Below are 27,995 nucleotides of genomic sequence, written 5' to 3' on the forward strand. Positions count from 1 at the left end.
CCGCTCTCTCCCCCCAAAGGCGAACTTTACGTGCTCTCTCTCAACCGCCCCGATCGAAACCCCCTCCAATCGCTCGAAAATTAAATCCCCACGGTGTATTTCTTTCCCAAATGTCATCGCTCCTTAGATCCGTCACCAGAGTCTCATCCCGTACCGCCATCCGCCAATCCACCTCCCTCCTGACAAAGTTCCGGCCTCAGCCCTTCAGCCTCCACGCCTCCAAGATGTCTGACCAGTCCATCGTCTTCACCAAGAACGCCCCGGCCCGTGAGTCCTCTCACTTCCCCCCCTTTCCGCCGTCGTCAGTGACGCATGCGGGTAGTCTTGAGAAAGCATTTGCTGACTGGCTGGCCATTGAACAGCTGTTGGTCCTTATGTATGAGTCTCCGTGGTCAATGTTTTCTGCGATTGACATCGCCCTTCAGACTAACCATGACTCCCCCTTCCTCAGTCCCAGGCCATCAAGACCCCCACCGCCATCTACTGCTCCGGCCAGATCCCCCTTACCCCCGAGGGCAACCTCCTCGAGGGCTCCATCACGGACAAGACCAAGCAGTGCATCGCCAACCTCGAGGCTGTCCTCGTCGAGGCCGGCTCCTCCATTCAGAAGGTCGTTAAGGTTAACATCTTCCTCGCCGACATGGGCAGCTTCGCTGTGAGTCCTCCCTGTCCCTTTTCCCTTATGCGTTCCCCTCTCGTCACACCCCCAACGTTTTGTTCACGTTTCCCTGACACACACCCCAGGAGATGAACGGCGAGTACGAGAAGTGGTTCACCCACAAGCCCGCCCGCAGCTGCGTTGCTGTCAAGACCCTCCCTAAGAACGTCGACGTCGAGATCGAGGCCATCGCCCTTCCCTAGGCGCCTCTTGGGTGTCGGAGCCAGGTAGATTTACAATTCAAAATAGTCAAAACGTCAACACAACTCCGCGGGCCTTAGGCGATCTAATTTTTTTCGTGACCCTGTGATGCTTGTCCATTCGTTCCAGGAGTATCGCTGAAGTCGGCTCTCCCAGCATTCCTTTGTGTAGTCCGAAAATCAGGAACCATACACGACCCGTAGGTTGGTTGATCCTTGAACATAGCCATGCTTGTTGTGCCGGGCTCGATAAGCGATATGCTAGCTCATATCGTATCGATAGCTAGACATACATCACACCATCGCGAGAAACTAGTCCCCCCTCACACTGGTCCTTCAGCTCATTATAGCAGTGCCCACAAGTCTCGATTCTGTCACAATTGAACTTGAGTCATTTACAAGCCTCCCCTGGACACGTCAAATGGAGGTAATGTGCAGAAAGGTAGCTTGATGTTCTACAACGCCCTTCCGTCTATCGGTACACTTCCGCCCCTTTCTGGCAGAGCCGCCACCAAGCCAAAGCTCCAAGAAGGCTGCCCCACAACCACATCCGTTCGTAGTAGTCGCATAGTCGTCTATTCCTCGTCGTCGTCGGCCGCCTCGGCGTACTTGTGGCGGATGTCCTTCCATTGGCGCTATATCCGACCCCTTGTTAGCAAACCATGCTCGACTGTGTGACCCGGTGGTGCTTCCGAGCAGCAACCCCCCCCACCCCCCCCCCCCCCCCCTTAGAACAGTTTTGTTATAACGCAAGAAGATGGGGTGTCCTTACGCCGCGGTTCAGGTGGTCCCAGTACTTGTTCATCGCACCGTTGAAGCCCCTAGAGCGCAAAATGTCAGCCCACTGTCATTCCCTTCTCCCGCTTCGATAAGCCCCGGCTTTTTCGGTCCTGCCCCCCCCCCCCCCCCCCCCAGCCCCAGAAATCGTATCAAATTCGGCTGTTTGGGGGCTTCTCTTACAGCTCGAAAGCAAAGCCCGTCGCGAAGACGAAGCCGAGCATGGTGAAGTTGTTCTTGAAAATAGCACTGTGCCACCATAACCGATTAGCTTGAATTCCCCATCGTCGCATTTGTTCCGTCGGAAGTCAGTCGCATAGCATTTGAAGCCGGGAAACTCCAATTGTTCGGCGATATGAGTAGGGGAGGCGTCGGGGTCGGAGGACTTGCGAGTAGAAGGGGCGTGCGGCGGCCTGTGGAGGAGCAACAGTGAGCGATTAGCCAATTACGATCGTGAGAGGGGTCGCGGTCGAGAGCCAAGCATACCATCTTGAAAATCGTCTGTAAATTCGCACGTCTCGTTGTGAGGCAAGGGCGCTTCGTGGTGGTCGGCGAGGCGATGGTCGTTGAAAGATTGGGTTGAGTCGGATGGTTTTGGGAGCGAGGTCTTGACGAAATTCGCGATGTTCCGGGAGCAACCAGCTTTGCCGAAATACATGCCTCCTGATTGGCTACTGGATCCACCTTCCATCACCCAGCAGCTGCTTGATGACTAAGGCTCAGCAGCGCTAGCCTCACAAGCTGGGTTTCAAGCCGCACATTGATTGTACCCACGATCCATTGGCCAACGACAGCTTCGTGATATTGGAGCATTTCACATACGATGCGTTTGTTGTATGACTGCACTCGTACCAAATAGCGGCCGATAGGTATACATAATTGAATTCGAAGCAAAACACTGACTGGCACCTCACGTCTTTGGTCTCGGTATTGTGTGTGAAAAGTTCATGACCGAACAACTGTACTAATACATGACTACGACTATCTCAAATGTTCACCCCGATCAACCCTCTTTGGTAGACGATATGCCGTGGTCGTGACCGCCCATCTTCACCTTGGCATGAACCTTTACGTCGTGCACTCTCTGTCTGAAAGGAATGTGCGACTCTGCCCTGCGGCCACGGAGTCCGGTGTGTGTCCGCAGAGGAGGCTCGAGGCCGTCGGCAAACCTGCGATGCTCCTCAAGGCGTTTGTCTGATATGGTCTCCGGTGCCCACTTCTTCCGGATGAACCAGGGCAGACATGCCGCCACCCATGCGTCGGGGATCAGGCGGATCAAGACGCCAAAGGGGATGGAAATAGCACCGAGACCGACAGACAGTCCCCATTCCTTTCCATTCAGAGGCTTGATTTGGAATGCATCGCCTCCAACAAAGATGATGAGAACTTGCCCACCGATCATAATTAGATTGATACCGATGAAAAAGTAGTTCTTAGTGATGTTCTCGAAGATGTTGAGCTTGTTGTCCAGGCGGCGGTTGCTAGTTGACAATTAGTGCATGATCAGTCAATAAGTCATTCTAAGTGCACGTACTTGAGCTCGTTGAAGATTTGCAGCCAAACAAACGTGTTGAAGACGAGGGTTCTCAAACGTTCGTGGTCATCGTCAGAGTTGCTGTAACCCAGCAGACTCCGGCCGGCAAAGTTCAAGACGAAGGTGATGACGAGTTGGCAGATTGCCTGGCCAATGATCATCTTCGCCATTCTCAGAGTTATGAGCGAGGCAGACTTTCGATCAGGCTTGCGGTCCAGAACACTTCGTGTGGGAGGGTCCGTGGCAAGTGCAAGTGCTGCAAAGGTATCCATGATCAGGTTGACCCAGAGCAGTTGGACAGCGTTGAGCACCGATTGCTCAGTAGAGCTGGCAACCGCGGTGACAAAGGTCAAGACGACAGCGGTGACGTTGACGGTAAGTTGGAACTATTCCAAGGGTCAGCATTTTCAAGAACGACAATAGTGGCGGACCCGTTTGGCATACCTGCAGGAACTTTTTGACGGAGTCGTTAACGGCTCTTCCCCACATCAACGCCTTGACGATGGAAGCAAAATTGTCATCCATAAGGATGATTCCTGATGCCTCCTTCGCGACTTCGGTGCCCGCAATGCCCATAGAGAAACCGATGTCTGCCATTTTGAGCGCGGGAGCGTCGTTTGTGCCATCGCCAGTGACGGCAACCGTCTCGCCAAGGTCCTTGAGAGTTCGGACCAAGATCCTCTTGTCTTCGGGACTTGAGCGGGCGAGAACCTGCAGCTTGGGAACGATATCCTTGAGCTCTTCTTCCGTCTTTCGTCGGAAGCTTGGGCCCTCCATGGCTATGCCACCGTCTTCAGGATGATAAATACCACACTCCTTGGCGATTGCTCGCGCGGTCAAAATGTTGTCACCTGTCACCATGCGAACAACAACGCCTGCGCGATTGCAGTCCTTAATGGCGTCAATAACAGAAGGTCGCAGCGGGTCTTTGATACCGTATATGGCAATGAGCGTCATGTTCTGGTGGATCTTGTCGAAGTCCGCCGTCCTGGAATCCTCTTTAGAGACGGCGTCCTTGGGCGGCCAGGAATCAAAGTCTCGGAATGAAGAACCAATGGTGCGAAGGGTCTGACCAGCGTATGAGTCGATTGTCTGTGCGAACATCTCCCTGTCTTCGGCCGCCATTTCCACGGAACTCAGTTCGGAGCCACTGGGGTCGTCAAGGACTCTGGTACACTGCTTCAGGAGGATTTCTGAGGCCCCCTTCACGTAGGCTCTGTACTTTCCATCAGGGAGCTTTACCACAGTCGCCATGTACTTCACTGCTGAGTCAAAGGGCACAACCTGGACAACGTTGGCGTTTGTTCGCTCCTCCTGGACAGGCCCGGCTCCCAACTGATCCCGGCTGAAGGTGAGCAGGGCGACTTCAGTCTTGGAACCAATGAAGGTGTGCTCTCCTTCCTGGTCCCCTTCGAATGCCGTGGAGTTGACAGCGTTGCCTTGTACTAGGAGCTGCTTTGTCTCCGGACTCAGGTCTTTGGTGAAGTCGCCAACGGAAACGTTCTGAACTTGATTGACGGCTGTTTCATCAGAGGGTGACGAGCTGTTCTTGGGCTTCTCGGCCATGGGCTCTTCAAGAGGGGCGTCAGTACCGCCAAAACTAATGCTCTTCCCGAGAGTTGTGGCAACGACCGACATCTTGTTCTGCGTGAGGGTTCCTGTTTTGTCCGAACAGATGGTCGTCGCATTTCCCATGGTCTCGCAGGCTTTCAAAACTCGAACCAAGTTGTTGTCTTTCATCATCCGAGTAGTTGCAAACGCCAGTGCTAGTGTGACAGCCAGAGGCAGACCCTCCGGGACGGCCACAACAACAACAGTGACAGAGACGATGAAGAGCTTGAGAAAGGCCTGACCTTTCTGTTCGGGGCTGTCGTTGTTCCCTGGAAGCGCGGCAAGAAACTTGATGAAAAGTACCACGAACAGCAGCAGAGCTGCACCGCCTCCGACTTTAGCGATGAGATCAGCAAGTATGTTGAGTTTTCTCTGCAGCGGAGTATCTTCTTGGTCGGTTCTAAGTGACATGGTGATGCGACCGTATGAAGAGTTGACACCAACCGCAGTAACCAAGAAAGTCCCGGTACCCTCCTGGACCTTGCTTCCTGAAATGATAAAGGGGTCCATCTTCTCGATGTCGGGACGGTCGACGTTGTTGTGTGCCATTTGCTCAAGAGCCTCATACACCTCATCGGCGCCGACCTTTTTGAGGAGATCGGATTCGCCCGTAGCCGAAGACTCATCACACTTGACACCGTGACCTTCGATGAAGATACCGTCGACTGGGACCATGTCTCCGGTCGACAGATGGACGACGTCGCCAACAACGATGTCATAGACGGAGATCTCAACCGACTTGCCAGAACGGACGACTTTGATGGTGCGATCATCGTTCCTTTTGTTAAGTGTGTTGAACTGACGCTGCATCTTCCAATCATTGATTGAGCCGACCAAGACAACGATGATGATGGCGATCATGATGGCAACACCCTCAACCCACTCCACTTTGGCTTCACCTGGCTCGTGTGCTTGGCCGAAGGTTTCGTACAGGCCAAGTGCGAGAGAAACGACGGCCGCGATTGTCAACAAAATCAACACCTTGTCGTTGTAGGCAATCCAGACCATCTGGAGGAATGACTTTTGTTTCTTGGGGGGCAATCGGTTGTCTCGAAACGCGTGCTTCCGATCCGAAAAACCGCCGGTGTATTCGGATGGGGGCGGCGGAATGGGAACGTCGTTCTTTGCATTGGGATCTGGTTGAGGGACTGCATTGCCAGCTGTGCCATACTTGGGTACGCCCTTGAGAGCGACTTCCTCGAAGGAGACTTTGGCGTCTAGCTTGTCTTCGTCGACACCCAGACCGGACTTGCGGTTGGTCTGCAGACCCTTCTCCAAGCCATCGAGGCCCCCGAGAGCGTAAAAGGCGCTGAGACTCTTCGGGTTTAGGAGCTTGGTGAGATGGCCAGGAGTGAAGGCGAACTTGCTCTCCTCTTTGGCATTGAACATGTCCTCTGTGCCGCGATCCGGAGTAAGAGCATCTGCCGTGTCCAGGGTGAACTTGCGAGGCGCATATTGGCTTTTGTCCTCCGTTGCTTTCGACTCGATGTCCAGTGGCCGATTCTGATTCTTCTCGTCTTGGGTCGACACGTTGACACCTTTCTCGGCATTGGGGCCGGGGTCGTTGGCTGTTGCCATGACAGGTAGTTATGAAGGGTGTCGGTATATGCTGTGCGGCTTTCGAATTGATAGAGACAAGTATGGTTGGGTTAGGATATGATTCTCATAATCTTTCTTCCGATTGAAAAATGGTCTGGTGGAAGCAGGGCATCCGTCTGTTGATGTAATTTAGACTCGAGTTGAAGAAAGAGAAGAACGGAAAGGCAAATGTTAAGCCACGGTACTGAGTAAGACGATCAAAACAATCAGATGGGAAGGAGCGATGAGAGCTGGATTTTCTTACCCAAAAGATTCAGACTAGCCTACGTTCCTTCTAGAAGTCGCCGTAAGCTTGAAGTGATGTGCGAAGGATGGTTCGCAGGGTATCTTTTGGAAGGAACGAGCAACCAGCAAAGATTGGTGATATCGGTGACTGGGAAGAAGGAGAAGAGGGAGGACACGAAAAGTTAACAAGAGAAATGGGGGAAATAGATGATAGGTATCATTTGAAAAAGGGAGAGGGTAGAGCCAAACTACCTATCTAGCTTGGTTCACCATTGTACGCCATGCACCTGGTCGTACTTGTCCCGGTTGAGCGACACTCATCATGGCCAATTTCACCTGATGCGATGACACCCATACAGCTGGAGTATTCTTTTTGCGTTGCGCCTGCATAAACCCGCGGTATTCGGCGGTTCAAGCAAACCGTACCCAAGGATGGGACGAGCAATGACGACGGAAGCTGCTATTGACTGCCCAGAGCAGCCCGAAGAAGCCAGGCCCCGAGGGGCCAATGCCCAAGATCGAGCGTGCAGGGCAGGCTATGACCGTCGTCTGGAAGCACATTCGCTGACTGCTCCGTCGTTTCTGGTTTGATGAGAACGAGACCAGCATGTCGCCTAAGTCTTGGCAAACGCGGACTGTGGCCACGAAGCTTGACTGACGGGGGGAGAAGCTTGTATTTCTTGGCCAGCTTGCCTGCCTGAAGGACAGGCCGATACCTCCTTCATCAGTCGGTTCCCGTAACTTGTCCCTCACATGTCGTCAGGGGGCATGGAGGATGCCGTCGCATTAATTGCCTGTAAGCATACCGGCGGAGGGGTTTGACAGCATACAAAGATGTCGGTCAGCCTGGAAGCTTAAGAGCGCACCCTCTACGGCAATGGGGACTGCAGCACGCGCCGCCCTTTTGCAGACCCTGGTGTCTACGTCATGCTGCCCGACGGGCGCTTTCATCTTGTACTACGCCCTGTTGATATGATGGAAACAGCTAGCAGCCAAACGATCTCCAGAGCAACAACCCGCGGTCACAATGTTAAGCCATGTTCCGTATTTAGGCAATAACCACGGCCGCTTGATCAGCAAGCCTATCGCGCTCGCAGAGGTCGATGGGATTCGTATGGGCAATTTGTTTTCGAAACAGGTAATCGGGGGGCTAACTTACAATGGCCAGTGAGGCCACACGGGACGGCTTGCTGCGCTGTCGCCAATCCCACCCTGTCAACTGCCACCACCACCGAGACTTTGCTGTTCCAAACCCAAGGGGCAAACCTGGAAGCACAGGGGTGAGATGTCGCTAACATGGGATGGCACACGCCCAAAGTACCTACCTAACTGTACCGACACACCTCTCTGCCTCTCTCACCGAAAGACACGCCGGTCGACTTTGTGTCTGACCAGCCAGTTGCGCAACACACATGGCGTCATCCTGACCAGACCGCACTTTCTGAGGCGCCGAGGGTGTGGCCCGGCTTGTTCAAACTGTGGCTGCTGCTGCTACCCACCCAGCTGCCATGCCATGACAGACGATGACGGTCGATACGTCCCCTTGCTGGTTCCGTTTTGGTTTCCCCTTGGTTGCCTCCCTCTCGTCTGGTGTTCCTAAGCCCGCCGCATCAGACGAAGACTGTCTCTAACCAATCAAACGCTTGCTCTTCCACAGAAGGCCCCGACCCCACGGTGGTCTGTGCATGATGCAGGAGGGGTTGTTTCGACTTCAACTCCCACAGGCAAGCGCATTCGCTTTCTTTTTGCCCGCCAAACGCCAAAGGCCCTAATCAAACCGCATCCTCGCATCGAAACCTGGCCTCCGCCGCCTTGGTTTGCGATTTCGGCTTTGTCTGCACCTTCAGGATTCGTCAAACTGCCCCGACGCCTGCAGCTGCTCCCCCGGCTTTTGGCGAAACGGACCAGCTGCTCGCACGCACGTGCACCCCGCTCCCCTGGTGCTGAGCTCAAATCAAGCCGCCACCCGCCAGCAACGCATAAGTGCCCAAAGCGACCAACGAGCGCTTTGGGCGGACGGGGAGCTACGCACCCAGCCTGATTGAACCACGCAGCCTCGCAACGACCCTCTGAAGCTCATCGATTGGACCAGTCCGACGGCGGGCTTCCTAGCCGGCCCATTGCTACTACCTGTCCAGCCAACTCTGCCAACCCCACCAAGGTTTCCGACAATATGCCTTCCGAACCCACCAAAGCCTCTAATGCGGGCATCATCACCGATGACGCGGGCGAGCGCCAGATCCCCGAGTCGAAGCGAGCGGATGGAAGCACGCGCAAAGCCATCAAGATCCGTCCCGGCTACCGCCCACCCGAAGATGTTGAGGTCTACAAGAACCGCACGGCTGCAGCTTTCCGTGACCGAACCACCAAAGGTGGCATTCCTGGTGCGGCGAGTCTGACGGATGAAAAGCCCGAAGCCTCTTCTTCTGCTGCGAGCAATAAGAATGCGAAGCGTCGAGAAGCCAGGAAGAAGGCCAAGACTGCTGGCGAGGACGAGGTCACAGACGCCAAGCAGCAGCCCGGCGCCGATGTCCCCAAGGCGGAGGAGGCCGACCCTGAAATTGAGAAAGAGAAGAAGGCACGGAATCTTAAGAAGAAGTTGAAGCAGGCCAAAGACCTCAAGAACAAGAAGGAGGGCGGAGAGACGCTACTGCCCGAGCAGATCGCCAAGGTCATCAAGATCAACGAGCTCATCCGCGAATTGGATGCTCTTGGCTTTGATGCCGAAGGAGAGCCCAAAGCTAAGGGCGAGGCCGAGGGAGATGCCAAAACCAAAGATGACTCAAACGAAGCCTGATGTTCGAGTCAATGACGTTGTCATCTTTCGACTCTCGAACCTGATGCGATGTATGGTCGAACTGCTCAAATATTCACCGTCAGGCTGCCTGCTTGATGTCCACACACCGATATTAAGCTAAACGTCCATCCGCCACAGTTACTCGAGCAAATGATGCTTGGATGTTTTCTTTGGCGCACGCAGTTTTGCAAATACTAGCAGTCCCAGACCTGGCTCTGCTGGCACATCATTGGCCCGATGAGAAAACCGCCTCGCGATATGAAGCATCCTGTTCTAGGTCGAGCAACCATTTCCAACCCAACCTTCCCACAGCCACGTCTGAGGCAGATACGCATCTGGAACTGGGCATGTATAAGTCCAAACAGGTGTACTTCAAGTTAGGGAAAAGGGCGGGCCTTATGCATGTATCTTTGCATTAAAGCGCTCTCCAGCACATCATGCGTGGTGAGACTGGTGCGAGGACCAACAGATGAACGATGCTGCGGCTAGAGATGACGGGCCATGGTCGCAGTACCCTACATGTACTCCAGTAGGTAGTTGTCTTCAACAAACAAAGTCCTGCTTAGCAGCATTGAAAAGGTTTCCTCAGCGCCACAGCATGAAATTTTGGTCAGGCAAGTACAACCTTGTGTTTGTAGCAAGAGGGGTTCGCGGTTCGCGGTTTATGTGCAGTCGCCATAAGATCCATCTATGTGAGGGTAGTTGCGAAATAAATGTCGGTATCGTAGCAGCCCGTGGAGAACCTGTTTGGCGTTGTGCCGAATTCCTCCTGTCGGCTTGCAAACATACTGCTTCCGTGGTCTTACGGGCCAGAACTGGACATGTGGAGCCCTGTGCCGATCCGGGACAAGCCCGTGCCGTCACATTGGAATCCAGATCGGAGTCAGGGCGCGGGAGGCTTTCCCGGTCAACTCCTGGGTTGAATTGCAGACTGTTTCTGGAATCTTTCCAACGGAAGTGGGGTGACAGTCTGCAGACGGATGGGTCCCGCAGGAGGGTCTTCCATCCGAGGGGCGGCCGGGGCTGCAGCCAAGGGCCGGGGAGACTTGAAATAAGTACCACAACAAGAGCCTGCCTGAAGGTCGCCACCACAGCGAGTCAATGAACAAGTCAAATCCAAATCGGCGGGTGTCACGTCTCGAGCCTCACGTTCACCTACAAGCTCGCTCAGAATAAATTGGCACGCTCCTAGCTTCTTCTCTTCTCCTATGCGTTTGGTTAGCGATAGGGCAAGTCATTCAACCGGACCCTCGCTCAACGTTTATTGGTTTGCTCTGTGAAAGTTCAACCCAAATGAACGGATGGCACATAGCCCTTCGGCAGTGAAGCCGAGCCGTCTGACGAATGGTTTGAATTCCGATGACGAGGTTACGACGGGTCCGCCTTCTGAAATTTACTAGAATTGGCTCTTTAGGTTCTTGGGTAATGGAGAGACAATGTCAGTACGGGGTCTACACTAAGCTGGGCGAAAGGCTTGCTTTATCATGTCCCACTTCTGTTCCGTTCCATATTGCGCACGGAAAACCTGAGGTTTTATTTGGATACACAATCTCTTTGTTGAAGCCAAACTTCATCGTCTTGATCGGGGTATTATGTCGCCCCGGGCAATGTGTACGACCAGGCGCAATGCGTTAGTCTACACCATAAGGATTGACCGCGATTTCATGTCAACAGCTGTTGCGGCGGTACATAGGCCTAACTGCAACAATGCTGTCCCGGAATCACAAAGTCCCCCTTCCAAGCGCGTATCTGAGACCGACCGGCCCGGATGATAGTCTGTGACATCCGGGGCCAGGTAGGGAAAGAAACCCACCGGAACGAAGCATCTTACTGCCACATCAATGAGTAATGCAGGCGAGCGTGGTTATCGAAGGTGAGGGCTTGTGTCACAGTTCACTAACCCCGCTCGAAAATACGTCTTGCAATCTGTTGATTTCCACAGCATGTATCGTTGGATGGTATTGGAACTTGGTCTACAAAAACGCAATGCAGGGGTGTCAGTGTCAACCGGGCTAGGGAGACAGCTGTCCGCACCTCACCGGGGCCACCCTGATCAGTGGGATTGGGGGTCGAGCGGCTCTTTGATGCGCTGGTGTGGCGTCAAAGCTAGGGTGGAGCTGAAGCTTAGCCACCCGACTCGCGTGCGAAACATACCTCCTACGCTGACGTTGCCCTTCCGCCGCCGGGCACATGTTTTGACTTCGACGACTTTCCAACTGACACGTTCACCAATCAACCAACCAACACGTCAACCACTGCTGGGCTGGCCCTTACGATTCCTCCATCCGTATAACCGCGCTGTCTTTGGCGAATCTTATACTTTCGCGACGCTTCCGACATCGACAACCTGTTCCTTTTGATGATCACCACCACTACCCAGACGAACCTCCCAACATGAGGCTTAGGGGCAAGGCTGCCGCCTCCTGGCGCATCCTGCTGTCTGTCCTTACTCTGACAGCAGCTGTTCACGCAAAGGACGACCCGACGATTAAAGTCACGACGATCAAACATGCTCCCCTCAATCTGAACTACTTCGAAGACTCCAACGTTATTCTCTACCAAGACGTCTCCGAACAGAATCTCTATCGATCCGAAGATGCGGGCGTCACATGGGACAGGGTCAAGGACATCCCTGAAAACAAGGCTTCGCTCCTCACGATGCACGAATTCGACAAGAACCGAGCCTATGTCATCACCGAAGGCATCGAACACTTCAAGACGACCGACAGAGGCAAAACGTGGCAGAAATTCTCGAGCGGTGCGCCCCCAAACGTCTTCAACGGGCCCGATATCCTCCACTTCCACGCCGGCGACGCAGATCGCGTCATCTTCAACGGGGCCGATTGCATAGGCATCTTCTGCGACTTGATTACTTTGTACACGACGGACAACTTTAAATCCAAGCCCAAGTTTTTGCGAGGCAACACCGAGGGATGCTGGTGGGCCAAGTCTTCGGTCCTCTTTACCACTGGCAAAGAAGACCTCGACAAGCAACGCATTCTCTGCATCGTGCGAGACAATTTCTCGCCTTTCAAAGAAGACAACAGACTGCTTGCATCGGATAACTTCTTCGAGAAGATCGACAACAAGATCCAAGAGTTTGAGCCGGATATGGATACGAACCGAGGTGTGCAAGGAATCGTCAACCTGGCTGTAGTGAAGAAGTATTTGATGGTCGCCACATCGTCCTTCAACACCGACGAGATGGCGCTTTTCGTCACCGACGACACCATCAAGTGGCACCGTGCCATGTTCCCCACCGACCATGGCCACAAGGTCAACCAAGAGGCCTACACCGTCCTGGAAAGTACCAACTACAGCATCCAGATTGACGTTATGAACACCAGACCCTCGAACCCCACTGGAGTCATGTTCACGAGTAATTCGAACGGAACCTATTTCACCGAAAACCTCGAGCACACGAACCGCAATACCAAGGGGCATGTTGATTTCGAGAAGATCACCGGTGTCCAGGGTATCTTCATGGTCAATACAGTCAAAAACTGGAAGGAAGTGGAGAAGGACAGCAACAAAAACTCCGAACCGGTTCAGAAGGAGATCGTCAGCAAAATTACGTTCGATGATGGCCGGAACTTCCACGATTTGAAGGCCGGCGATGACCAGCTTCACCTTCACTCGGTCACTGATCTTGACAACGTCGGCAGAGTGTTCACTAGCCCCGCGCCCGGCCTTGTTCTTGGCATTGGAAACAAAGGCGGGTCCCTGGGCAAGTTTGGCGACGGTGACGTTTATGTTTCCGACGATGCGGGCGTGACTTGGAAGAAGGCCTTGGATGGCCCCCACAAATACGAGTTCGGTGATCAGGGCTCAATTCTGGTGGCCGTGAAGGATTCCAACAAGGAGGATGTCGGAGAAATCCGGTACTCCCTGGATCATGGTGAGAGTTGGAAGAAGGCTTCGCTCCCGGATGATTTGAAGATCAAGCCCGAGCTCCTTACGACGACACAAGACTCAACTAGTCTCAAATTCTTGCTCGTTGGCAAAACGGGGGGCGACAATGCCAAGTTCCACATGATTGTTCTCGACTTCGAGGGGTTGCACGAGCGGACATGCAAAGACGACGATATGGAGGACTGGCACGCTCGCCTTGACGACAACGGCAAGCCCTCATGTCTGATGGGCCACAAACAGACCTACCGCCGCCGCAAGAAGACGGCCGACTGCTTCCTGAACCAGGAGTTCAAGGACCCTGTTCCGGTTACCGAAGACTGCGAGTGCACGGACGCAGACTTCGAGTGCGACTACAACTTCGTCAAGGATGGCGACGATTGCAAGAAGGCGGGCCCGATCGTTGCACCGGACAACGCGTGCAAGAACGCCAAGCCGGATGTCACTTTCAAGGGCTCGTCTGGCTGGCGCAAGATTCCAGGGAACACCTGCAAGCGAAAAGACGGTGCTCAGAAGGATGATCCTGTTGACCGGAAGTGTTCTGATGTTGTCAATCCTCCAAGCGCCCCTGCCGACGGCAAGATCAAAGCGGTTCAGCATGTCTTCAAGACTGACAAAAAGGATTTTGAGAAGATCTACTTGGAGAGAGGCGAGTCCAGCACTGAGGTCGACGAAACCATCATCGTGAGGCCTGTTGAATACGCGGGAAATAGCATGCGGGCCGACAAGCAAATCTGGCGAACCAGAGACCACGGCAAGACGTGGGACAAAATCCTCGAAGACGAGGATGTGCGAGGCATCTACCCACACTACTTCTTCAAGGACGTCGTCTTCTTCACTACCGACTCCAAAAAGGTCGTGTACACGATCGATCGTGCCGAGCACTTCCATTCCTTCGAGGCCCCCACGAAGCCTGGGTCCAGCAACCCTCTGTCATTCCACCCTGACAAGAAGGATTGGCTCATCTGGGTTGGAGAAAAGTGTGAAAAGGTTAACGGCAAGGAGTCATGCTTCAAGGAGGCGTCTATCTCGAGAGACCGTGGCGACAACTGGAAGACCGCCATGCGATACGTCCAGAAGTGTGAGTTCACTGGCCACTCGGCCTATAAGTTCCGTGATCTGCGCCAGATCGTCTGCCTCGCACACAAGCGTGAGGACGACGAGAAGGACAACCCAAAGGTCATTGTGTCCAGCAATGACTTCTTCGACGAGGACAAGGAGTACCACCAGTCGGACGTCAAGGACTTCGCTACGATGGCCGAGTTTATCGTTGTTGCCGCCGAAGATAAGGAAAAGGACGGTCTGCGAGCCCTGGCCAGCTTGGACGGCGTTTCTTACGCCGAAGCCCACTTCCCCGTAAACTTCAAGGTGGGCCATCAAAACGCCTACACGGTTCTTGACAGTTCTACGCACGCCGTGAATCTTTTCGTGGCTACCGAGACTGCCGAAGGCCGCCGCTATGGCAGCATCATCAAAAGCAACTCGAACGGTACATCCTACGTCATGAGTGCGCAGGCAGTTAACTGCAACGACGAATACTATGTCGACTTTGAGAAAATACCCGGCCTCGAGGGCGTTGCTCTCATCAATACCGTAGCGAACCGTGACAAGCGCAACGAGCCGAAGAAGGTGCAGACCCAGATCTCACACAACGACGGCTCGCAGTGGGCCTTTCTCCCTCCGCCCAAGACCGACGTGGACGGCAAAGCCTACTCGTGCAGCAGCAGCGAGGGAGACGAGAAGTGCGCGCTGCACCTTCATCACTATACCGAGCGTGCCGATAAGAAGAAGACGTTCTCTGCTGCCACTGCCGTGGGGCTCATGTTTGGCAACGGCAACGTCGGATCGAGCCTGAGCGCCATCAAGGAGGCCGACACCTTCATGACCACCGACGCCGGCATCACCTGGAAGAACGTTAAGAAGGGCGCCTGGACTTGGCAATACGGCGATCAAGGCTCTATCGTTGTCCTTGTTCAGCGTGCCAGTCCGGAGAACCCAGTCAAGACGAAGACCATTTCGTACACGACCGACGAGGGCAAGACTTGGAAGGACTTTGCATTCACCGACAAGGAGGTCACCGTCCTGGACATCTCCACCCTCCGCTCTGGCGCCTCGCGTAACTTCCTCATCTGGTGCAAGGACGACGGCGGCGAGATGTTTTCTGTCAACGTAGACTTTGCTGGTCTTACGGACCGCCCGTGCAAGAGCGACGAAAACGGCGGCTCCGACTACTACCTATGGTCGCCCAAGCACCCATCGCAGCCCGACAACTGTCTCTTCGGACACGTGTCGAAGTACTTGCGCAAGAAGGAGGACGCGAACTGCTACAATGATGCCAGGGTTCAACACCTCTACCAGCTACAAAACTGCACTTGCACGAGGAGCGATTTCGAATGGTGAGCAATCCAGCACGCCGGCGGCGTCTGATCCCAGCTAACAACGTGTTACAGCGACTACAACTACGAGCTTGACAGCCACAAGCAGTGTAGTCTTGTCGAGGGCAAGTCCCCGATCTCGCCTGAGCAGTGGTGCAAGGAGAATCCCGACGAGGTCGAGTACTACGAGCCGACTGGATACCGCAGAATCCCGCTCACCACTTGTGTCGGTGGCCAAGAGTTTAACAAACAGGCCCAGGCCCACCCCTGCGCCGGTAAGGAAGACGAGTTTGAGAGGCGGCGCAGAACATCTGGAATAGCCATCTTCTTCGCCGTCGTGATACCCATTGGACTCGCAGGCGCCATCGGCTGGTGGGTGTACCGCAACTGGAACGGCAAGATCGGACAGATCCGTCTGGGCGAGTCGCCGAGCTTCGACCACGATGCGCCGTGGGTCAAGTATCCGGTCATCGCCCTGTCAGCGGTGGTTGCCGTCGGCGCTGCCCTGCCGCTCGTCGCCTCGGCGCTGTGGAGGCGTGCCACATCTGCGTATGAAAGCGTGAGCGGTGGAGGCGGAGGTAGCTGGCTCAACGGGCGAGGCAATCGTCGGTTCACCACAAGGGACAGCTTTGCTCGGGGCAGAGGAGATTATGCCGTCGTCGACGACGACGAGGGCGAGCTCCTCGGCGACGAAAGTGACGAGGAGGTATGAAGACTATGAAGGGGGTTACGACCAGGGCAGCGTGGTTGTCGAAAGGCTCATGGGAGAGACACAACGGCCATCAGTTGTATGGCAGTATCGATTTTCTTGGATCTTCGATATGTAGGAAGCAGGCGGGCGGGCAGGCGGGCTAGGCTAGCAAAGGCAGACGAGACATTTGCAGATCTTTTCCCTAGAACGAGTATAGTATTAGGCATGGCGTTGTCTTCAAGCCTTTTTCGAATGACCAGACCAGGTATCTTTACAATGTCGTATCACCCTCTGGCTGTTATCGTGATATCAGGGTCATGAGAACGAGATGGGTTTGAACAACGTCGATCAATGGGCGACGGGCGACGGGCGGCGACCGACTTCGGCTCCCCATCCCCTTGCGCGCATGTACCTTACGGATAGTATCCGTCCGTTCACAAACAAAACAAAAAGAAGAAGAGGGAAAAGGGCGGTGATTGCCCTGGTTTTCTCTGACTACAGATACCTAGGCGAGATGTGCCCGAACGTCGGAAACACCCGAGCTGGAGAACACAATTCCGGCTACCCCGGGCCGGGGTGTATGTGAGCATTTCACGACGACCCGGCCGCAGGCCTCCACCCGTACCCATCCACCTATCTATCCATCCCCTCCCCCCCTTTTTCCTTCCTCGCTCTCTCCCACCCAAGACAGACCCTCCAGCCAGAGAATCGAAGTGACCGGCCCAAGGGACTCCCGGAGGAGGGGGGGTAAGTGGGTCCCATCGACCGAGTCGCGGAAAACTCGTGATTTGAGATGAGCTTGTCTCTGGAGGAGGTGGATGAAGGTGTTGATCTAGGTCGGGCTGGGCCTCGGCGATGTGCAAAAGCGGACGGAGCAAGAGACCGGCCAATCAAGCATTTGTTTATGTTGTTTCCTCTTCCCACTGATCGTCATCTATCTACTCACTCGTGTGTGTGTGTGTGTGTGTGTGTGTTTGCGCCCGTCCGTACCTCCCCTTCGGACCGGACGAGTAGAACAGGGAAGGGGGGAGAAGCCCGGGGAGCGGGGCAGAGAGTGAGTGAGTGAACGACTTGCATGTTGCCCAATGTCCAAGTTGTAGCCCGGGCTGGTTTGGTCAGCGCAACATCTTGGGCAAGGCTGCAGAGAGTCCGGAGATTGGCCCCGCGACGCTCCACGACACGACGGCTTGGGGAAGGGATCGGCGTGTTTCTCCGAAGGGAGAGGTTTCGAACGCATAAGTCAGACAGACGGTGGGCATCTTGGGTTGCGGAGTGAGAAATACGAGAGAGATGGTGGAGGCAGGGCAAGGTGTGGTAAGGAACCACGGCGCAAGTGTCCCGGCTCCTTTCTTGTGGGGGGGGATGGATGGAAGACGGAGATGGGTGCGCCTAGCTGGGCAGAGACGAGGACGTTTCCGAGGAAAGGGAAATCAGGACATGGAAGGGCAAAAACGAAAAACGAAACAGGGGGATTCTAGGCTCCACAACTGGGAGGTCCATTTCCCAAAGCGACCAACTGACAATGTGCAAACTAATAGATGGGTTATAGCATAGAACAAGTTGCATAATCGCTTCTTCGTACACGAGCGATTAATCATAATTTAAACTTTTGTGCAACCACAATAGGCGCAATTGCTCATGCTAAGACCTGCCCAGCAAGCATTGCATTTCCCCATGGCTTTGTGTTAGCTTCTTGGGGGGATGTTGTCTTGGTATTTGAAGCGGTTCTTCTGCAATCTGCGCAATCTGTGTAATTCGAAGCGTTGAACCGCCTGGCCGCAATTTAACGGTTGCATTTGTTTCTATCTGGGGGGAAAGGGATCCGGGGCGGCGCGTCCAAGACATTTTGCCGGCTAGCCGACGACGCAGGTAGGTTGGTGCGAGGAATTGAGGCTGAACTGGCTCGCTCAACGGAACCGAGGGTTTGACTCGGCGCCTCCTCTTGCTTCTCGATGACTTTGCTGCATCGTCTTCGAGTTTGGGTCTGATACCACAAAGGTCGTGTATGCACAACTACATCATCTGCGGGCTTGATCGAATGTTCCGGCGTGCTGGGATGGATCGTGGCCATGACGACCTGCAGCCGCCCCCTCGTCTCAAATGATTCATTGTAGAATGTTCATCTGGGATTGTCTCCGGTAGATGGAAACGGTGCGTTTCGAACCTGCCGCTGGTGAGGCGCCTGCTAGTCTGGCTCTGAACATTGGCCCCAGAAGCTAGGTCGGTTGGTCGGCCCCCCGGGTTATTTTTCTCCTCGTCGAGAACGGGCCCTGCATCTGCCAGATGCAGGATGCAGGATCCCGTACTATCGGCGGCGAACGGCCATGCCCGAATCGGAGCAGCGTCCTTCGTTGGAGGGCCCGGGAAGGGGGGGGGGGGGGCATGTTCGTCGACCCCCCTATTTTGCACCTCGCCTTGGGGGTAATTGGTCGGAAGCGCGCTATTCCCAGAGCACGGAGGCGTATTGGAGGCAATGAGGTGGTGCAAGATTGCCGCCGAGGCGCTGGTCGTTAGCCACGAACACGAGACGACACAAGGAAGGGTTGTGGGGAAGACTATCGAGAGGTCGAGGCCTCGAGAAAGACAAGCATGGCAACCAGCGGTCTCGGTCGTCTCATTTGGCGGTCTTCCCAATCCATACACAAATCATCGGCGGCCTAATCAGCGTAGGGCGGGAGACGTCGCTTTTCTTCCGACTTGGAAAGGGCAAGGTCATGGCCAATCTGCGCGTCGAATCTCGCCCCCCATCCCCTCATCCTTGGAGAGGCGGAATACCGGGCTTGAGCAGATGGATGCGCCGAAAATAAACTGTCACTCAGGAACAAACGGCAACGCTTATTCGCGTGAACAGCCCGGGGTACGTACCGACGGTGCAAGCTACACTAATTTATCAGTGGCTGATATGTCATGGACCACCAACTTACTTCAAGTGAGGTCACCGGTTGTATGGTCCTCGGTGCCAAGGACAGAGGACACAATATACATATGTATACTACAGGTACAGCTGTATGTGTCCGTACCTGCACAGACACGACTCGACGGGGGCATGGTCGGGGTTCCTGGGAGGGTTCATCTCATTTTTCTGGGCTTCCGGTGCTAATATCGCTTAGCTAATTTCCCAGACGCACCAGTCGTGGCCGCCCAATGCGCCCCGCCCTCCTTGCAGGCTTTGGCCCTCTGCGGGCCCCCCGCCAACCCTGCCGATCCCTACCCCAATCAGTGGACATGCCGCTTCGGGTACCTTGCAGCTCCGCCACTCTAGCCTTGCGCACCTTCTCCATCCTTCTTCCTCCATGTCTCTCCTTTTTTGTAACGCCCTCCAGGCTTCGCTCGTGTGGCGAGCTACGCACCAGCCCACCTCTCCTCGTGCTCACCTCACAGCTCATACCTGATACCTCACACTCCACACATCGCTGCCGTCGTTGCTACTTCTGCCTCGTCACTGGTTGAGGCTGGCCCCAGAATCCTTCTCTCGAAACGGAACCATCTACCACGCACCAACATCGCACGGCGGCCCTCGATCGTACTGAATGGGGGCCGGGAGGTGTTGATCTGCTGCCTCCCACACCGTCTGTTCCCTCCTTCGCCCACCCATATTCCATCCAAACCTTGGACCCCAAGACACTGTTGCTCAGTGCCGAGTCGTCGACTTCAGGGTCAAATTTCAGTCAGACGCGCCCGCCGTCGACGGTATATTGCCCTGCTGACCTTTGCTCTTCCGTATCTGGACCGCCCCCAGCTATGCTTAACCGGGATTGCTATTTCGTCTCCCTTTTCCTTGCCGCCCTTCACGGTCATGGACAGGGTGCTTCTCCTCGTCTCATTGATTCGGTTGCCAGCGCAGCCCAAATTGCCAGCCTGCACTCTGTATCTCGTCTGTATCTTGCCTGTATCTAGCCTGTATCCAGACTATCTGGCATACCCCCTCTGGCACAAGGCCCCTGAGCAAGTCCTCCCAATGTCCCCGTTGGTATCCTGCCAAGGTAACAACATCTTCTGCTTACAATGGTTCACCGTGACCAAGATCCCCGGATGCTCCACGACCCCTCGTCGTTCTGAATCGAACAGGGGCTTGTTTGCTGCCAAATTGTGGATTGTGCACGCTCGGAAATCCCCTCAACCTGGACGAGAAACGTTGTTCGTCGCCCTCGCTATCCAGCATTTATGATTCCCCGTCAACGAACTGGTCCCGGTTGGGAAACAAGTGTCACCCACACCGGGTATACACATATACACAACACAATTACACACAATCCCGCTCCTCCTCCAAGGTCCAACCTATAGTCAAGTGCCAGGTCATTGACGCTAGGCAGTCCGCACTTTGTCCACTCATCCAGCTTTGGGTGGGCACACACACACACCGTTGCGCGCACACACCCCAGTCCAGGCCCCCCCAGGGACATGCTAGACTTCTCACGGTCGTACCCATGAAAGTACGGATACTAGCCTCTACCTAATCTAACCACCATCATAAGAATAACATCCTGGTCCCGCCAGTTTCTTCCCTTCTCTTTTCCTCTCTCCTTTCCCTTCCTTACGAAAACACCGTCAAATGAGTTGATGCTGTCAGCCTAGTTTCGTCGACATTTCGTCTCTACCTCCTATCTTTCACTACCGCTTCACTCTTTTAGCGGGCATTCGCTTTCCCAAGCCGACATCACCGTCGAATAATACTCCAGAAAATCTTCGTCAGAAAAAAAGGCAATCTAATTCACCATGAAGGGATCCATCCTCGCCGTCGCCGCCGCCGTTGGCGGTGTCAGTGCCGCCGCTCACCGTCACTCTCACGGTGAGCTGTTCAAGAGAGGCGCCGACCAGGCCTCGGTTTGCGTCCCCGGTTGCACCACCATCTACACCACCATCTACGGCGAGCCTACGCGTATGTATCCCGCCCCGCCTTCTTTCACCCTCGCGCTCCAGCCCTACGAGACGCATAAAATCGTCGAAACCTGGGAGAAGAGGCTGGAGTGGCCACGTGGATAGATCGTCGTGCTGACCTGACGATCAACAGTGGTTCCTAACCCCCCCAGCAAGCCCAGCAGCAAGTCCGTCGCCAGCGCCCTCCCCTCGGTGCCCGCGACCACCGAGGTCCCGGCGAAGCCCACGTCCACCCAGAAGCCCTCCGTGGACCTGCCGACTCCCGTCCCTGAGCTCTGCCCGACTCCCGGCACCTACACCTTCCCGGCCACCACCATCACCGTGAGCCAGACCACCACCGTCTGCGCCCCGGAGACCACCAAGGTCCCTGCCGGCACCCACACCATCGGAGGTGTCACCACCGTCGTCGAGAGTGCCACCACTGTCGTGTGCCCCTACGCCACCGAGAAGACCAAGGACGGTGTCGTGACCAGCGTTGTCGAGACCACGACCTACGTCTGCCCCACGCCCGGCACCTACACCATTGCTCCCACCACCACCACCGTCACCGCCCCGACCACCTGCGTCTACCCCGTCGTGACCGAGGTTGTCCCCGGCACCTACACCCGCCCCGCCGTCGTCACTACCATCACCGAGACCAGCGTCGTCGTTGTCTGCCCCTTCACCAGCGAGGAGCCCAAGCCCACCACCACTGCTGCTCCCCCCAAGCCGACCACCGAGGCCGTCAAGCCGACCACCGAGGCCCCCGCCCCTCCTCCTGTCCCCACGACCCCCGCCGTCGTGACCCCCGAGCCTGTCCCCACCACCCCGGCGAAGTCCTCTTCGGCTCCCGCCCCGTCCTCTTCGGCTCCCGCCACTGGCGGTGGCCTCGGTGGCAACAACGGCGACCACTGGGCCATCACCTACACCCCCTTCTCTGAGGATGCCTCGGGATCCTGCAAGACCGCCGACCAGGTCGACGCCGACATTGCTACTATCAAGAAGTCGGGCTTCCGCACCGTCCGTGTCTACTCTACCGACTGCAGCACCCTCGAGAACGTCGGCGCCGCCTGCGAGAAGTATGGCCTCCAGATGATCATCGGCATCTTCGTCAAGGAGTCGTGCGACCCCAACTCGGCCGACATCAAGAACCAGCTCGACGCCATCGTCAACTGGAAGAAGTGGGGCATGGTCGAGCTCGTCGTTATCGGTAACGAGTGCATCTTCCAGGGCCGCTGCTCTGCCTCCTCCCTGAAGCAGCTCATTGTCTCAGCCAAGGCCACCATCTCCGGCGCCGGCTACTCCGGTCCCTTCACCACCGCCGAGACCGTCGGTGTCTGGCAGCAGACAGATGTCATCTCCGAGATTTGCGACGCTATCGACATCGTCGGAGGTCAGATTCACCCTTACTTCAACGCCGAGACCCCCGCCTCCGCCGCCGGAACCTTCGTCAAGAGCCAGATCGAGCTCCTCGAGAGCTCCAACATCTGCGGCAACAAGCCCGCCCTTAACCTGGAGTGCGGCTGGCCCTCGGGCGGTAACTGCAACGGCAAGGCTTGCCCTGGTACCTCCGAGCAGGCCATTGCCATTGCCTCCATCAAGGAGCTTGCCGGCGGCAAGACCGTTTTCTTCTCATTCCACAACGACGAGTGGAAGGAGCCCGGTGCCTGCGGCTGCGAGCGCACCTGGGGCTGCGGTGAGCTCTTCACCTCTTAAGCGGAGATGAACGGAATGGAATCACGATCGAAACTCCACCATCACCACCACCAACCTGTGGCGGTGAACGAATGAGACCTTTCGGTTCACGTTCGCTATGACAATACCCCAAACCGACTCGTTGAATTCGAAATCACGCAATCAGAAACAAACGGTGTAGACATGACCAAAGGCGCGCCCTCGACGAAACGACCTTTACGTTTCCTTCAAAGTGTAAACAATGACAAATCTCATTTTTCTTCTTGGATGGACCCAACCTATACCTGGCATTCGTATATCTAGCCTAATTCTATGTACATATGTAACTGTTGGTTGGTGGTTGGCGTTTGTCGAAAGCCTCTCATCCCATCCCCCCAGGAAGGATTTTCTTGGTTGTACAAACACTTTGAATCTCGGAAACGCCGTTAGGGCGGGCTGTAGCAGCAGCATCATCTTCCCTGTGTTAAGAAACTTGCCGAACATTTCTCCTCATGTGTCCATCTGGCCAAAAAAAGAAGAAAAAAACCCCTACTTAAGAATTCTTTACAACCCCGATGTCCCGTGGTAGAGGGTTCCGTGTTGACCTGAACGTCGTTCCGCGAACCATCATGGAAACCCCTGTCCTTCCTCCCTTTCCGTTCCTGTGAGAATGAGCTTAATTCAACCACCGCACAACCATCTCTTCCCCCCCCCCCCCCCCCCCGTCTCGGGGGGTGTTCGCAAGGCATTGGGGGCAGCGAACGGTGGCGCTTCCCTCATCTGAACCAGCGGTCCGTGAACCCGGCCAGTCAGCCCGAGCGGAACGGAGGGCAGGTAGATAACCTCGCTTGGCCTGACATAGCGAGTGAGTGTGCCTCCCGACCTACCGGATTTGTGTCCTGGCTAGCCCCTCCCTCTTCGTGTTTCGTTTCAGGTGACCCGCCCAGAGACCGACCAGCACGCGGCGGCCTGTGGAATTCCAACTAGATGGGGAACCGATGGTCGGATAGAAGAAGTATTTCTTTCCCACGGTTTCGATCACGTGGGCAGGTCTGCGATGCGACCGGGTCAAATTCCATCACGAGACGTCCCAGACCGGGTTAGGTCACTCATCAAAGGACGGGAACAGCGACGACGTCCGCTCTCTCACGGCCTAGTCTCCTTCTTCTTACTCCTTCTCTCCCCCCGAGCCTTCGACCTGCCAACCCCCCCGCTCTGTTCTCATACGTCCCCAGGTCACGTTCGTTTCGACGATAGAACCGCGGTGACGAGCAACTGTGAAATGGAATACGTCTCAATTTCTCGGATTGTATATCCCGAGCCACTCCCCCCCAACGGTTTATCGCCATCCAAAACGTTTCCACGTCGCTTCGTCGCCTAGAGCAACCCGGTAAATGCGAAGCTGTGGACTTACTCTCCCAGGTTACAGTGGCATCCCTCATGAGATGATTCGTCACCACATGTCCACTCAATCCACACCTAGGATGGACCCGAGTACGTGCCTACATGCTGCCAGAAGTAACCGCTTTGGAATTGCCCATATATCTGAAGTAAAGGGGGGAAAAAGGGGGTGGCACACACAATGGGAGGGAGAAAGAAACGATGAAAACCAGCCCTTTGATCAATATAGACCATGGACACCATATTCCTGATGCCCCTTCCATGACGTCGTTAATTTCTATGCAGAAATAGCATTACCACGCTGTGCTAGTTGGAAGAGAAATGGAGAAAATGCCCTAAAAGCAAACCTTGTGTTTCCCGCCAGCTTTGTCAACAGCCAGTGCTCCAGAGCACTGGCACAGTTTATATATCGATCGTATGCCGACAAGAAGTTGGGCGGACCAGTAGTAAAAAAATCCGAGGTCGTGCCAGCCCATTGTGATTGAGCAACATTTCCGTGGGACAACGTGCCCTTGGAATACCAAAACGCCAATACCAATGCCCATGCCAGATTGGACCATCGTTCATCTCAACCAAACAGCACTGCAAGCCTTGAAGAATGGTTGCAGATCGGGGGTATCATGTACTTCAGAAAGGCTCCAGATCATCAAAGAAGATGGTGCTTCTTTCTTGCCAGGCCGCTGTCTTTGGCCCAGTCATCTTTGTGTCGGCAAAAGGGCCGGCCTGACTGGCCTTCCACCAAGCATCCAATGGTGCTGCCTGATGTGAATACTTGAAGTCGGCCTCGGCGTCGTAGCCCACGTTGCAGCGTTCCAGCTGGACCAACCCTCCGCGAGTCCGGTCCATGCAGAGAATGTTTAGATCTTGGCCGTCATTTGTGAATTCAACGCCTCCAATCTCTCCAAAGATGTCGAAAGTTTGTTTATGTGCGAGGGTTCGAATGTCAATAATGTTGACATAGTCGGCTTCTTCAGCCGCAACGAGAACTTGGGGACCACTGCCCGTGGGAGAGAACCTGAGGCTGCGAACGCCTGCCATCTCGGATCGAATGGTGGTGAGTGGTTTGCTGCTACCATCCGAGTTGGTCCACATCCGGGCGTCCCACAGCTTGACACTCATGTCTTGGAAGCCCGTTGCGACCGTCCAGCCGTTGTCGGACCAGTCGCAGGCAAAGCCAAAGTCTCTATGGCCACCCAGCTCTTGTAGTATTTCACCAGTGTCTGCGTTGGCGATGAGGACGTTGTAGTTATCACCGACCATTACACGCAAGCGGCGATCGGCTGACAGGGCGGAGCAGTTGATGGGGCAGCCATACTGCGTGTCTAGAACAAACTTTTCCGTGGCGACGTCCATGACACGGAAGCCTTGATCGTTGGACGCGAACGCTGCTAGCGGTGCCGATGAGTTCCTCGACTGGTGAATCTGCAGGTGGTTGGTGATGCCACTGACGTGGCTGGTGATTTGTCCCTCGGTGTACTTCTTGTCCTGGCTGTAGATGTTTCGCATGCAGTACTCGCCGTTGAAGGTGCCTGCGATAAGAAGGCCACAATTCGCATCCAAGGTCGAGATTTGCACTCCAATCATGTCGTTTAGGTCCATGGCCACCTCGCTCTCGCCAGACACTGGGTTGATCTGGTGTACGGCTCCCTGACCAGGGTAGAAGGCATGACTCCGTCCTGCGCATGCCAAAATGTTGCGCAGCTGGAAATGGGCCAGGTGGACGTTTTGACGGATGTCCATGCGGCGGAACCTGAAGAGATCTTCCGTGTTCCGAATGATCCTGTCGGGTAGATGTGGCTACAGTACTCGTGTTAGCATGACGGCGGCGCCTGATGGGGTTCAAGGGGGCGACCTACGGCCCAGATATCCGAATCTGACCTGTTAGTGTAATTCTTGTAATCCAGGCTTCGACGTTCGCGAGCGTTCTTCCGTGTGACGCCCAAGTCATTCCAATCGATGCCTTGCGCATCACACCGGTTGCCCTGGAGGTCCGAGTAGCGGACTCGCGAGATCTTCCGTGCTGCCTGCTCGTTGATCTGGCGAATACCAGGACTGGGACCACGAGACTGATATCGGTTGCGCCAGGCCCAGTCTTTGAGAAAGTCGGTCAGCCCCGGGTTTTCTGGCCCGAGAGTGCTGGAGATAGGATTGCTGATGGCCGGAGGACCAGTTGCTTGCCACGCCGCCTCTTCCTCGTCGACGGCGACCACTTGGAACTGCTGCAGCTGCTCGGCGACGCTCGGGTAGAAGACGTCGTCACTCTCGTCGTCCTCCTCCATGTTTCCGGCATGTAGCAAGGGGTGGAAAGGAGTGGTGTCGAGCGGGGTGGGGTTTTGAGATCCTGTCGGGTCAAGAAAACCATGCCCGGTGGCAAGCGGTATGCTCCAGTAGTTGATCATGTGGGCAGGTGGTTCGCTGGATGCGTTTTGATGCTCCGGTGCCGGATGAGAGGGTTGCTCGCCGTCAAGGTTCCCGGGGTAGGGTTCGGTAGGGTTTGCGCTGGCCTCGCCCTCGGGCATGGGGGAGAGAAGACTGGTGACGGTCATTATATGATCCAAGGGAGCGCCTCCGTCGCTGTCGCTCATGTCCAGGTCATCGTCGTCGTCATCGTCGGCTTCGTCGGTATCATCGTCATAGTCTCCGTAGTCGTCGTAATCGTCGTGGGCAAAGGAGCCGGGTTCATGGTAGTAGGATGACGGTATGACGGGGAAGGTCTGATGGTAGGAGGAAAAGGAAGGTTGGCCAACGTTTGCGCCGCCCTGTGACGAGGGTTCGTGAGGCTGCTGCTGACTGGATTCGCGATGGTGATGGTATTGTGTGTGTTGATCGTGGTGAGCGTCAGGTGGAGGCGGGGCCGACGCGATCCCTTGGTGATGGTTCGAGGGAGCGGCAGCGGCCTGCGAGGGCTGGGTTTCCGAGGTTCTGGGGCGCATTGCGTTCTATTCAGTCGTGTGCCGTGGCCAAAGGCGGGCGAGTGAGGAACATTGAGGTTCTCCGCACGGTGAAGAACAATGCCCGTCGCCGGGTCGAACAGGTCGTGTGGGTGCTGAGGGAGGGCGACGATTGTTCCCCCTCGTGTCCGGGTCCTCTATACCAGTGCGGTCACTGCCGCAGATCAGGAATCCGGTTGCCGTTTCTCCTTGTTCAAGTCAAACACACTAGGCGCAACGTAAAATGGCGCCAACGACGACCAGCGTGCAACGTCTTTGTTGACGGCAGCAACGGTCAGATTCCGAGACTAGCGAGATGGAGTCGATGAAAGACGACAATTCAAGGCTGGTCTCATCGGCGACGATTTAGTCGTGTACGGATAATCTCCAAGGGTATGTGGCAGAGGGTATCGTCGTGCGTCCGCCTGTCTGTCTGTCTCTCTGATTGTCGTCGAGGCGAACGGACAGAGTGGGGTGAGGATGCTGAGGAGATCGAAAGTTGGGGAATGAGGTTGTGATTGGGAATGCGGTCAGAGGCCGGAAAGTCAGCCAGATCGAGTCCAGCGGATGAATGAGTGTTGTAGCAGGGCGGGAGCGGGAATCGAATGGGACCCGAGCGGGATGTCTTTGGCTGGGATCCGACTCTGTCGGTCTATCTATCTTTACACCTTGGGTTAGGCCGGTCGGTAGGTAGGTACCTAGGCAAATATGGAGGCGTTGGCGCTGGTGCTGGGGGGTCGGAGAAAGGCGCGCCAAC

At 55.3% G+C, this 27,995-nt stretch overlaps 8 protein-coding genes across 8 annotated transcripts; 4 read left to right on the top strand and 4 right to left on the bottom strand.

Annotated features, from left to right (window-relative positions):
* The first annotated feature begins 31 nt into the window (after positions 1-31).
* CDEST_03187 (Putative YjgF/YER057c/UK114 family, RutC-like superfamily protein) lies at positions 32-928 on the top strand. Its single transcript, XM_062919346.1, has 4 exons — positions 32-267; positions 363-376; positions 452-655; positions 745-928. Exons 1-4 carry the CDS (start codon positions 111-113, stop codon positions 859-861), a joined length of 492 nt encoding a protein of 163 aa, XP_062775397.1. The 5' UTR covers positions 32-110; the 3' UTR covers positions 862-928.
* A 505-nt stretch (positions 929-1,433) lies between these two features.
* On the bottom strand, positions 1,434-2,124 carry CDEST_03188 (Putative cytochrome b-c1 complex subunit 9; the record flags this gene model as incomplete). Its single annotated transcript, XM_062919347.1, has 5 exons — positions 1,434-1,493; positions 1,631-1,679; positions 1,819-1,884; positions 2,026-2,048; positions 2,122-2,124. The coding sequence occupies 5 exons, from the start codon at positions 2,122-2,124 to the stop codon at positions 1,434-1,436; spliced, it is 201 nt and encodes a 66-aa protein (XP_062775398.1).
* Positions 2,125-2,613: 489 nt separating this feature from the next.
* Positions 2,614-6,358, bottom strand: CDEST_03189 (Putative P-type ATPase, HAD superfamily, P-type ATPase, transmembrane domain superfamily; the record flags this gene model as incomplete). The annotated part of the gene is made up of 3 exons (XM_062919348.1): positions 2,614-3,116; positions 3,170-3,555; positions 3,614-6,358. 3 exons carry the CDS (start codon positions 6,356-6,358, stop codon positions 2,639-2,641), a joined length of 3,609 nt encoding a protein of 1,202 aa, XP_062775399.1. The 3' UTR covers positions 2,614-2,638.
* Positions 6,359-8,333: 1,975 nt separating this feature from the next.
* Positions 8,334-9,963, top strand: CDEST_03190 (Putative WIBG, Mago-binding, WIBG domain superfamily). Its single transcript, XM_062919349.1, has one exon. The coding sequence runs from the start codon at positions 8,778-8,780 to the stop codon at positions 9,399-9,401; it is 624 nt and encodes a 207-aa protein (XP_062775400.1). The 5' UTR covers positions 8,334-8,777; the 3' UTR covers positions 9,402-9,963.
* Positions 9,964-11,587: 1,624 nt separating this feature from the next.
* On the top strand, positions 11,588-17,074 carry CDEST_03191 (Putative WD40/YVTN repeat-like-containing domain superfamily, sortilin). The gene is made up of 2 exons (XM_062919350.1): positions 11,588-15,706; positions 15,761-17,074. Exons 1-2 carry the CDS (start codon positions 11,796-11,798, stop codon positions 16,395-16,397), a joined length of 4,548 nt encoding a protein of 1,515 aa, XP_062775401.1. The 5' UTR covers positions 11,588-11,795; the 3' UTR covers positions 16,398-17,074.
* Position 17,075: 1 nt separating this feature from the next.
* On the bottom strand, positions 17,076-17,774 carry CDEST_03192 (uncharacterized protein). The gene has a single exon (XM_062919351.1). The coding sequence runs from the start codon at positions 17,611-17,613 to the stop codon at positions 17,311-17,313; it is 303 nt and encodes a 100-aa protein (XP_062775402.1). The 5' UTR covers positions 17,614-17,774; the 3' UTR covers positions 17,076-17,310.
* Positions 17,775-20,903: 3,129 nt separating this feature from the next.
* On the top strand, positions 20,904-23,456 carry CDEST_03193 (Putative glycoside hydrolase superfamily). The gene is made up of 2 exons (XM_062919352.1): positions 20,904-21,255; positions 21,388-23,456. Exons 1-2 carry the CDS (start codon positions 21,093-21,095, stop codon positions 22,947-22,949), a joined length of 1,725 nt encoding a protein of 574 aa, XP_062775403.1. The 5' UTR covers positions 20,904-21,092; the 3' UTR covers positions 22,950-23,456.
* Positions 23,457-23,651: 195 nt separating this feature from the next.
* On the bottom strand, positions 23,652-27,986 carry CDEST_03194 (Putative WD40/YVTN repeat-like-containing domain superfamily). The gene is made up of 2 exons (XM_062919353.1): positions 26,165-27,986; positions 23,652-26,105 (listed from the first exon to the last, which is right to left on the bottom strand). The coding sequence occupies exons 1-2, from the start codon at positions 27,239-27,241 to the stop codon at positions 24,936-24,938; spliced, it is 2,247 nt and encodes a 748-aa protein (XP_062775404.1). The 5' UTR covers positions 27,242-27,986; the 3' UTR covers positions 23,652-24,935.
* Positions 27,987-27,995: the final 9 nt, after the last annotated feature.

Source organism: Colletotrichum destructivum, chromosome 2 (genome assembly GCF_034447905.1).
Source record: "Colletotrichum destructivum chromosome 2, complete sequence".
Taxonomy (NCBI): domain Eukaryota; kingdom Fungi; phylum Ascomycota; class Sordariomycetes; order Glomerellales; family Glomerellaceae; genus Colletotrichum; species Colletotrichum destructivum.

Bases quoted from the DNA above. Each gene is read 5' to 3' on its own strand.
- CDEST_03193 (XM_062919352.1), top strand. From the start codon at position 21,093: ATGAAGGGATCCATCCTCGCCGTCGCCGCCGCCGTTGGCGGTGTCAGT. The intron at 21,256-21,387 runs GTATGTATCCCG...GACGATCAACAG, and splicing joins CATCTACGGCGAGCCTACGC to TGGTTCCTAACCCCCCCAGC.
- CDEST_03194 (XM_062919353.1), bottom strand. From the start codon at position 27,241: ATGCGCCCCAGAACCTCGGAAACCCAGCCCTCGCAGGCCGCTGCCGCT. The intron at 26,106-26,164 runs GTAGGTCGCCCC...CGAGTACTGTAG, and splicing joins CAGATTCGGATATCTGGGCC to CCACATCTACCCGACAGGAT.
- CDEST_03190 (XM_062919349.1), top strand. From the start codon at position 8,778: ATGCCTTCCGAACCCACCAAAGCCTCTAATGCGGGCATCATCACCGAT.
- CDEST_03187 (XM_062919346.1), top strand. From the start codon at position 111: ATGTCATCGCTCCTTAGATCCGTCACCAGAGTCTCATCCCGTACCGCC. The intron at 656-744 runs GTGAGTCCTCCC...CACACACCCCAG, and splicing joins CCGACATGGGCAGCTTCGCT to GAGATGAACGGCGAGTACGA.
- CDEST_03192 (XM_062919351.1), bottom strand. From the start codon at position 17,613: ATGCGTTCGAAACCTCTCCCTTCGGAGAAACACGCCGATCCCTTCCCC.
- CDEST_03191 (XM_062919350.1), top strand. From the start codon at position 11,796: ATGAGGCTTAGGGGCAAGGCTGCCGCCTCCTGGCGCATCCTGCTGTCT. The intron at 15,707-15,760 runs GTGAGCAATCCA...AACGTGTTACAG, and splicing joins ACGAGGAGCGATTTCGAATG to CGACTACAACTACGAGCTTG.